The following is a 10,532-nucleotide window of genomic DNA, read 5'->3' on the forward strand; positions in this document are numbered from 1 at the left end:
TACTGGGACACTCCTGCACAACAGATGGCACAGCACCAAGTGGGGTCGCCCCCTTGAAGCTTCAGGGAGGACGCACCCAGACTCTCTGGTCTATAGCAGGTTGATGCTGCCACCAAGTGTTCAAAACTTGTATTACACATTGTCGCTGCTGATATTGATATTCCAGTGGTAATTATAATCAAAATAAATATTTGATTCAAATACAAAAGTGTAATAATTTTTCAACAGTCGAGGTTTACTTTTGGTTGGTTACATTTAATACATTTGTGTTCAATATATTTCCTTAACAAATGCAATTAAACAAATAAGAAATAAAATACAAATGCATCATCTCTCCTTTATTAGCAGTTTTATTACTGATACATGAACATACCATTCCAGTACACACACACACACACGTGGTGTTTTGAGAATTTGCACAACTGTACATAAGAGAATATCAGTGTACAATACTACTTTAACAGAATGTAAACAATAAATAGATGGTTTTTGTAAATGTTTTTGTTACTCAAGTATTCCAGCAGTTGGTGCAGCAAAACCTTTCAGTCAGGCTGGATCTAGAGGGGAGCAGGGTGTAAAAATCCCTCTGTGTTGATTAGTCTTTGAATAGTAGAGGAATTGGTCTCCTAACACCATTGAAACAACTGAATTATCCTCCATTTTTAAAACTATATTTGATCAAGAAATTGAACTGAAAATGCTGGATTAGTAAACAGATGAAAGCCCAGAGAATAAGATAAGGCAAGCAAGCTCGCACTGTGCTCTATTTACAGTCGTCTATTTACATTGCCAGTAGCAGAGGCGGACTTTGTCTCCCCCTACTGCTTCAAACTAGTTTCACACTTTCGGCATCATGCTTAAAATCCCATTAGAGGAGCAGCCAAAGAAAACTGAACGCAACAGGGTGGTGGGACACCTGTGGAGCCCCGTGCAGCAGAAATACCACAGCCTATCCCCGACACTCCCTCCAGATAGGAACAAAATGGGGATGAGGAAAAACAAACTGCCATAAAACAAATAAACGACAAAATTGCAGTCAGAGATGAGCAACAGGACTGACATGGATGAAGAGGCGGGATGCACACTGGACTGGTTGCCAGCCAATTACAGAGCACATACAGTATAGACAACCATCCACATCTATGGGCAATTTAGAATCTTCAAGTAACCCAACACGCATGTTTTCAGAATGTGGGAGGAAGACACGCAAGCACGGGGAGAGCACGCAAAATGCCACACAGGAACCAGCGCGCTGCCATGATCATGAATTTCTCCGAGTCAAAACATAGAAAACTTACAACAATTACATGGGAAAATAAGTCCCGGAGAAAAATGATCAAAACTAATTCAAAGTAAACAAATTCAACAAAAAGGCTGCAAATACAGTGAAGCACACAAATAGTTGTTGAAGAAGGAGCGAACGTATGCTTTGCTGAGCCAGACTCACTCAGAGCAGAACATCTCTTGGTTGGGTGAGCCACAGATTAGGTCCAAAGTTAAAAATAAAGTAATTTTTTTTTTTTTTTTTTTTTTCTCCTTCCCAATTTGTGCTACATGCCCATTGCATGTCACTTCACATACTGATCGGGTTACCTTCTCAGCTAATACAGTCACACTGTACATCTAAAACAAACATGAATAGAAATTTGAATTAAAACGTGATAAGAACCATCAGGAAAGCTCACTACACAGTGAGACAAATTAAGAGGACTACGAGTACCCCCCCCCCCAAAAAAAAACAAGAAAAAAAGTGGAAACTATCAAATGCTAAAACTAAATGAAGACAGCATTTGGTGCTTCATGTTGTGTATGTGTTCATGTGGAGACCAGATGTAGGAGGGGATGCTGTCAGGCTGTGGGTATAGAGAGTATAAGCTCGCGGACATAGACAGAAGCCCTCACGGAGGTGTCTCTGCACTGGATGTGGTCTTTTTCTTTGGCGCCTTTTTCATCGTCTTGCTTTGTGTCTTCCCAAGGGAGGAGCGGGATGGCAAAGAAGAGAACAAAGAAAAAGAGAGCCGGCAACAATTGGTGAAGTTGCAGGACAATGTACAAGCATTATACCACTCACACATTGGCTAAGAATGCAAATAATGTTTTTTTGTTTTGTTTTTGTTTTTTTTAACTTGACAAAATAAAGTCAATGTGTACTCAAAATGACATTTGAGTAAGGATTTACCCCACTGAAAACTGTCAATATGTCTTAATTTTAGAAAATGGCATACGACGACTGTGCTACATACATCATTTGGTCCAGTTTGGAATCAATACTTATTTAATAACGTCACAAAATTTTTGAATAAAATAAATCACAAACCAGAAGACGTGTTTTGCTAGTCCAAGTTGGCTGGAAGAAGTTTTCCCCTGACCAACCAACCGGTCAGAAGCTGGAAAATTGCTGATATCGTTGAGGGCCAGCATTCTGGCCCTGTGAGGACAAATTCTAAATCTGACTCCCAAACAAAATTGTCCCATCGCTGAAAATGAGTTATTGTGTAGGCCATGGGCAGATTAAATCAATCTGGCAACCCATATAAGCTAAAATCTAACTGGACAAACCAAAAAACATGTCACATTTACATTCATTGCTGGAAGCAACACAACCAAAAGAAATGCGACGGCATGAAGGAAAGAGGCTGTTTGGAATAAATTAATGCAATTTCAAACAACCGATATTCTAACATAGATCAGTGCAGCTGATGGTGATCAAGCCAACAGAGAAGGCCTTCTTCTAGTTGAGATGCAACATGAATCACCTTCACATTACACAGTTTTAGAATCAAATGTTGTTTTTACTCCTCTATTGCCCGGGAATAATTTCTTTTGTCACTCGGACAGGCAATGTGAGTGCGTACCTCCGTCTTTGCAGCAGGTTTCTTGGCCGTCTTGGCGGCGGCGGTCCTCTTGGGGGCCTTTTCTACCCCATCCTCATCAGAATGCTCAGTTCTTGCATCTGATTGGTCAGAGCTGTGTTGGGATGATATCTCATCTGCAAGCGCCGTCGAAGCCATAGAGCGAGCTGCGGATTGGGATGGAAAACATTGTAAACAAGACGCATAACATGTTTAACTTATACTTTGATCTGTTTTTAAAAATCCTAATGCAACATCTACTGCTTGGAGTTTTTGCTAGGTTTGAAACAGTGTGGTGAATTAGTGATTTTATAATTCATGCTCCTTGGGTGTTCCAAGTTAGCCCAAATATTGTTTGATTGGCAATAATTAAAATTGTTACATTGTTATCTGTACGCTTAAAAAAAAAGTTACATCTAAGACTTAAGAACCACACCAAAAAATATATATGTAATGAAAGCTTCTGTTGGTGTACTCTAAGTATTCAAGACAAAGAATCCTATTTATTTATAGATTAGCATTCACAAACTACCAAACTTACTTTGGCGCCCTCTAGTGGTATCTTGGTATCAAGGAAGCATGTTGTCATGTTGAGATGTTTTGTTTTATCACATATGCAGTGCTTTGCAGCCATTTTCTGTCATCTTTAATCAACTGTAAACCTTTTTAAATGGGTGTCAATTAATGCCACTTCACTATGTAGCAAAGGGTCACTGTAGACCCAATCATTATGCAAAAGTCACAAATTATTAAATATTCTAACCATTTTCCTAATACTTAGACTTGTTTTTTTTTTGTTAACAATTTGTATCAGAATGGCTATTTGCAATCTTAAGTGTTTTTTTTTATGCATTCAGCCACAGCTTGTGAGGTTGACACATAAACAAAAAGACACTGTTAATTTTCTTTATGCCCATTTTACAGATTTTTAAGATCACCAAGCAGAGAAAACAAGAAATTGACACCGAGCCAAGGTAGCCCCAACACGGAGAAATTGTGTTTTGGTTGAGCGTTCGACAACCGGCTTAATGAGAATTATTCAGATGTAAATATTTGAACATGCGGGCTTACTCTGTCGTGCAGTGGCGCTCTTGGCTCGGGGCAGCGTGCTAGCCCCCGAGCTCATGTCATCCACTGAGTCTCGCCTCGTGCGGCCATCTGAAGAGTGCAGAGACAGCTCATCCTCCGCGTTGATGAGTGTCAGGTCCTGCATGCTAAAACTGCGCAGCTTGTCCGACAGCACACCCTGTCCCTGCGCACCAATCAAAACACAATGTTTTATGGTTTTAATGTAGGGGCAAGACATCTGAGAAATGGATATCTAAAACTAGATATATATTATCCAGATATATAGATTCATACGGTGAAAGAGTATTTACCACCTTCCTGACTTCAAATGACCTTTTTGCATATTTAACACAATTATTTTAGATCATCGACCAAAATTTAAATTCTGTCAAAGCCAAATCAAGCAATTTTATTAAGCTGACAAAAAAAATATTTTGGAGTTGTCAAGTCAAAGTCTGGACTTTAGTCCAATTAGAATCTGTGATATGACAGTTCATATGATTTAATTCATTCTACAAAGAAGAGTGGGCCAACAATTCCCCAGCACTCGAGATAATTTTGTAAGTGTAATCATATCATTATTTTTTCTATTTTTGGGCCCACTTACAAATTTGTATTTGGCTATTCTTCATCACACTCAAAGTGTGAACCCATAATGTATTATTTCCCTCTTTATTGTTGTTTGCTTATTTTGAAAAAAAAAGAAGAAAAAAAACTTCCCCTGGTATATTTGTTATATGATTGATGACAGGGATTACATTTTGTTGCATGCACCCATTTATTTTAATACATTTCCAAATGGAAATTACATTTTATTTTCAATGTGTAATTTATTTATTTTGTTTTTAAGAAATGGTATTTAATTTTGAATTGATTCCAATACGGTATTATCACATGTGGCCTAAGACTTCCATAAATAAACCTGTGCCTAAATGGGAAAAAAATGCAATTAAACATTTTTAATTTCAAGGGCCTGATGATATCAGAAGGCCCATCCAATAGGAGAGGTTCTGGCGGCGCTAACAACAATAGACCAACGAGCGGGAAAAGCCTCCCTGTTATTTCCTTATAGGCTACTTACGCGTGCATTTCCAAATATGGGCAAGCTTAAACTCTGTCATGTTTACACATTGCCCTGCAGCAAACACTAAGAAAAACAAGCGCAGTGTGAAGGCCTTCACACAGCACCCCCCCCCTCACCTTGGTGGCTGCAGTGACTGCCGCATTCGCAGCCAAGTTGAGACCCCTCTTTCCAAACCTCATCATGGTCTCATAACTCCTGTCTTTGGCCTGTGCAATGTAATCGTCTATCTCCTGCAGCATATGGAAGAGATCAATAAACAAAAAGGACAAATCAATAAACCAATACAGCCTGTAACATGAGGACACCATCTGAGTGATGTCCTTACCTTCTCCTTGTTGGACAAGGTTGGGTGGACAAACTTGCGATAGAGAACACTGGAGCCCTTGGTGTATGGTGACAAGAGCCAGATCACAAAGGCGATCTTCAACTCGAAATAAAAAGGAAACCTGTGCAATTAAACCCAATGTAGAGAAATGAGGGTTGATGCTTAAGTAACTGTGAACTCATTATTAAAAAAAAAAAAAAAAAGATAGTGACAGTCTTAAAAATATCCAGCATGTGCAGCACATGAATGCATCAATTGATATTATATAAGGGCTTATTTATTCAAAGCGCTCCAAGAATGAAGATCTGAACGATCATGTGCAGCTACTAACTCACCATGATAGGAACAAGTCTGTGGCTGTCTCTGCCGTGGAGAACAAAGCAAATACTATCCAGTACATCATCCACTTCACCTGAATACATGGAAACAGGGAGAAAAAAAATATGATAGCACCTAAATGCTCACAGCATTTTATGAATCACGTTCCAAAACACGTGGCGTTCAACAAGATGTGCTCATGCTAAATGCAACATATGTGAGTCACGCCAAAGCACATCAGTATGCATGGTTTCATCTCCCAGAGACACAAAAGAAATGTAGGGCATCACTGCATAAAATGGGATCACTTTAGCACAAAATTGGCTTCACGCAAAATCGAGACATCAATCGAGTCTATACAACAACAAAAATCGTGTGACACCAAACTGGAGCAAACAGAAATCAAAACAGTTCTAAAAATGGTGTCCCACACACACTCTGCTCCTTCTGTTGCCGTCTGCTCGAGCAGCGACAGAGAGGAAGGGGGGTTGCTATGGTAACCTCTCAGGAAGGAGGAGATTGTTCTTCAGTGCGAATGCAGGCGCCAGGCCAGCGTGATGATGCTCCTGCTCCTCCCCCCTCACGGACCTCCTTGCTCGCTCTCATCCTTTGCAGTGATGAGGTAAGCAGGGAGGACCCCGTTTGTTAAATTGTTTCGGATTCAGCCATGTGTCAAGTTTTGTTGCTTTTAACTGCCCTCGACTAGCAGCAACGGCCATCTGACAATAGACTTTTGAAATATGTTTGTGTTTTTTAACGTGGTTGTGTTCACTTTGGGTTTTTTTTTTCGTTATACGCTTTTGCTCGCACCTTGTACGCCTAATGAGATTCAATACAAGAACATCTTCAGCTTGAGGGTCAAAATACAAAAAAACATCTGTTAGTATGATGCAATTACTGACCCAAAAATGAACAACTGTTAAATCTGCACCCCTCTGACAATGTCCGAGCTTTACTATTTAAACAATGGTAGAATTTATCAAATTTATGCATTAGACTGAGAATTTTCTCCTACTGTTATTAATGGTCGTGCACATTAAACAAAGATGTCTGCAGACGTCTTGTTTTACTTTAAATGTAATATTGTGGTCATTTTACTATACTTCGGACAAAGTAAAGTTGAAGCATCAGCCTCTGGGTTGTCAATGGCTCGTGTAATTTAATACATTTAATATTCCTTAAATGTCAATGGTCAGCAGGCCCTGAACCAACTGGGAAAAAATAAAATAAAATCCGCCCTGCAGTTTTGTTCAACAATGCTGACAGATGGACCAACGCAAGCAAGTAAGAACTCATCAGGGGAGGTAAATACAGTTGACAGCAACCTGGGGCTAAAACATCCTCAAACTGGAACAGCGTACAGGGGTCAAAAATGATGCGCTTGGATTTTGTAACCAGCGGTGATACTCACATATTCCTTCACGTTCTTCGTTTTGACAGCCTTGTATGACGCGTACGCTGGGTAGAGTGTCCCGAAGGCCAGGCTAGGGAAAGAAGAAAAAAAAAAAAGCGACTGGGTTAGAGGCGATAAAATAAGAACAGAACCTTTTGGTGTTGCCTCTGAAACCTAAACAAATGACTTCCTGCTTTTTCTATATTATCAACCCCTTTGTGCTGATATGCTGATATGCTGATATGATGGGCAGCGGTTTGTCAAAAGACACAAACTTGATACTCACAGTCAGGAAGTGAGATAAGAAGACTGCCATGGGTGGGTCAGTTTTTATAGGACAGAAGCAGTGAGATGGCACCAGAGGAGGACCAGTGAGACGGCAAGTTTTCTCATGATTATATTATGTCCATTTACACTGTCTCTCTAATTACGCTTTTGCCAGAACCTGGCAGGTGGAGGTCAAAAGGACACTGAGCTGATAACGTATGGATAATGTAAATAATTGCTGGTTGAACAGATTCATAAAATCCATGTCACTGTAATTTTTGATAGTGCGTTGTTCGAAATGACAAAAACAAAAAAACACATGCTAATGTTATCATGCCCTGCTGCTATTCTTTAGCCCCGTATGGTCCATGGTATTATACATCTATACGAAGCTTGAAGGGGCCGCCGACGAGATGGCGGGCTCCGTGGCTCTTGGTCTCGCTGTGAAGCGGCAGACCAAAGAGGAGTACGCCCGGCCACATGCAGGGAAGAGGCCGAACCCTTCCCGCGGTCGGCGTGCGCGTCATCCTTGGCAGCCGAGGCAAAACCACAGGCTGGAAGTGCCAGCGGACACAACGCAAGGCCGGCTGACGGGGGCACTCCAGTGGTGGGCTCGAGATGCTTTTTTTGAAAAGTGGAACAGGCCAAATCATGATTTAGAAGAAGCGCCTTTAACATCAATGAAAAATAAAGCCGTACTAAAGGAGACAATATAAGCAGTCCAACGTTAGCTAGCTGGCTTGCATCAAACCTGCTCTGTGTAATATTTCAGGCTCGCAAGTGACATCACAGTTGCTTAAGGCTCTGGTAACGTAACGACTAATCACGGCTGGCCTGTTTTCTGGTGGTTTATCACGAGTTGCGGAGTTGTGGTAAATGATAAGACAAAGACGCAAAAGGCAAGAACCAGAGCTGTCTCTCCCTCAGGTCACAGAAATCTCACCTGGGTGAATGGATTGAAAACACAGACTCCATAGTTTTCCCTGAAGTCAGAAAAGTGTTCTTCCATCATTAGACCCAGTGATTCCTGATCATTTTGTAAATAGATGCATAAGAACAACACATTCTCTTGCTCCTCAGCTGTTGTAATTCACAGCGCATCTCTTGTTTGCGTTTGAAGTTGGTCTTCCGTCCCAGTACTTGTGAAAGTGCATTAGTCATGAGCATGGCACGAGGCCACCTGAAAGGAACTTGAATACAGCAGATGCCCCACCTCCCCATCATTACCATGTGTTCTTTCCACCTCAAGTGCAGTAATGTGGAAAAGCCAGATGGATGCTGTCAGAAGAACCATTTGCAAACTCTGCTTATGCAATCAGAGGAAGATAATTATAGGCAAACGAAAAAGCACATTTATGCAAACACCTTGCGAGTTTAGAGGATTAACCTGGCATATTATCTGCCTACACAATGCTGTTCGGAGTAATGCAGCAGTAGTGACAGCTGCTGACTTTAGTCGAGTCATTCCCTGTCTAGTAGCGGCCTAAACGTTTGAATCACCCTGTAACGTCCTGCCATTCATTCATCACAATGTTGCGTTTAAAATCAGCTGAGCTGATGAAGTCACCGTTTACTGCCTTGTCATCATATTTTACCAAATGAGAGTTTCATTTGAACAAAATTCACCCTTTGCAAGTTTACAATTGTGCGAGTCATGCCTTATAAAACTGTTTCAGTTAGACCAAAGACCGAACAACTCCTGCCAATAAATGTTGTCAGGTGTTAACGGTACCAACGTAACAGCTAGCTGTTAGCAAACAACGAATGCTAGCTAGCAACGGGTCATGTTAATTAATTAGCGGGTGAAATAAGCGACGTCATTTTAATGGAATCGAACCAAATGGCCCGTCCAAGTGCTTCTTTCTGCGTGGGAGCAGAGCATACATAACAGTTGTCAGGGGAGACAGCCTCGTCATTTAACGGGGCGCGACGTGCAGCATCAATAGGATGGCTGATGAATGGAGCCGCCGCTCGGCTTGGCAAACACGGGACCACCACAACAAAACCACTAAACAGTCCCACTACTCACACAACCATCCTCGAAATCATCCACGACACCATCTTGCAAAACCTCCGCTCGCTTGCCTTCTGCGCCTTGAGGTTTCAAACGGTGACTAGCTAGTGGGCTAAGGGCGCCCCCATACCGCTCGTGGACGCGGCTTGTGGCGAAGAAGCTTGAGGGGGGGGAAGTCGGTCGACCGTCTGGTACGGGGAGGCAGCGGCCGATGATGTGCTGCTGCAATCTGTGGCTGGAAGCTGCTTTGCGTCGCGGTGAGGGTGCTTGCAAGTGTGTCTGCGTTTGCCTCTTAAAGGGGCAGCAGTGCCAATTCTGAAATGGACTCAACTTTTTGGCTGCCCATCCCATTCAGTCACAAATAGAACAGGTCAACGCTTCCATGGGGTCCTAATACAAAATATCATTTTGGGGTCCTCTGTTTCTATTGCAGTTGAGATACTCTATACTTACACACGAATATAATTAAATATTCTAAATACATAGTTTGTGCACCATGAGTAATTTATTGCAATTTCCGGTTTGTGTGACTTAGCCACCAGGGGGCGGTGTAATACAGTCATCTAGGCACAAAGGAAGATGACTTTCACAACTACTGTAAGTGAATCTTAAAGGTTTTTTTTTTTTTTTTTTTTTTTTTTTTTTTTTTACAAACAAGCTAACTGAAAGGGCGCCCATAACAAGATGACCAAAAAAAATGTTTTTGTGTCTTTCAGGGGGCCCTCATGATCACACATCCCCAAGTGGGTTCCCCGACTCTACAACACGACTCAACCAGGAACGTGAAACGAATTACAAACCTGAAAAACAGTTCATTAGAATTCTTGTTTGGAGTCAAACTTGAATTAATGGCTTTAACATTAAGAGCAATGGTCAGAAAAGCCCAGATTTATGGTTTCACAAACTCTTGATTTTTATCACCCATGCTTAATTCAAATCATGTGATCATTTTTTAGAAATATTTGTGTTCTATTAAGATCAGTGATGCGACTTTTCATTTCTGCTTTAGTATTTCTACTTATATTCCAGGATCCCCAATGGCAATTTCTGAGGAAAGTGCAGTTCTTCCATGCTCTATTTCATGCCCCACTTACAGATCCTATTTTCTAGATACAATCATTTGAAATGAGGTCAGACATACCAGTATGTTTTAATTTAGTGAGCATATCACCAAATTGGATACACCAAATGAATCTATGAAACTGTGGGGT

General features: G+C 41.2%; 1 protein-coding gene and 1 long non-coding RNA gene across 3 annotated transcripts; one reads left to right on the forward strand and one right to left on the reverse strand.

Moving 5' to 3' along the window:
- Positions 1–323: 323 nt before the first annotated feature.
- On the reverse strand, positions 324–9,687 carry reep2 (receptor accessory protein 2). Of its 2 annotated transcripts, none has more exons than XM_077531208.1 (8): positions 9,452–9,687; positions 7,059–7,131; positions 5,665–5,741; positions 5,330–5,450; positions 5,121–5,234; positions 3,924–4,104; positions 2,856–3,019; positions 324–1,967 (listed from the first exon to the last, which is right to left on the reverse strand). In XM_077531208.1, exons 1-8 carry the CDS (start codon positions 9,670–9,672, stop codon positions 1,899–1,901), a joined length of 1,020 nt encoding a protein of 339 aa, XP_077387334.1. In that variant the 5' UTR covers positions 9,673–9,687; the 3' UTR covers positions 324–1,898. The 2 variants fall into 2 exon arrangements, with proteins under 2 accessions (XP_077387334.1, XP_077387335.1); XM_077531209.1 differs by having other exon boundaries at positions 9,337–9,599.
- On the forward strand, positions 6,185–10,468 carry LOC144025340 (uncharacterized). The gene is made up of 3 exons (XR_013284836.1): positions 6,185–6,269; positions 9,857–9,918; positions 10,038–10,468. It is a non-coding gene; the product is annotated as an uncharacterized LOC144025340 (long non-coding RNA).
- The last annotated feature ends 64 nt before the right edge of the window (positions 10,469–10,532 follow it).

This window comes from Festucalex cinctus, chromosome 9, assembly GCF_051991245.1.
Source record: "Festucalex cinctus isolate MCC-2025b chromosome 9, RoL_Fcin_1.0, whole genome shotgun sequence".
Taxonomy (NCBI): domain Eukaryota; kingdom Metazoa; phylum Chordata; class Actinopteri; order Syngnathiformes; family Syngnathidae; genus Festucalex; species Festucalex cinctus.

What these genes read in the sequence shown, in the direction of transcription:
- reep2 (XM_077531208.1), bottom strand. Translation starts at nt 9,672, where the DNA reads ATGGGATGGGCAGCCAAAAAGTTGAGTCCATTTCAGAATTGGCACTGC. An exon ending in CGAAGAACGTGAAGGAATAT is followed by an intron (nt 5,742 to 7,058) that starts GTGAGTATCACC and finishes CCATGTATTCAG; the next exon opens with GTGAAGTGGATGATGTACTG. An exon ending in ACAGACTTGTTCCTATCATG is followed by an intron (nt 5,451 to 5,664) that starts GTGAGTTAGTAG and finishes TTAATTGCACAG; the next exon opens with GTTTCCTTTTTATTTCGAGT.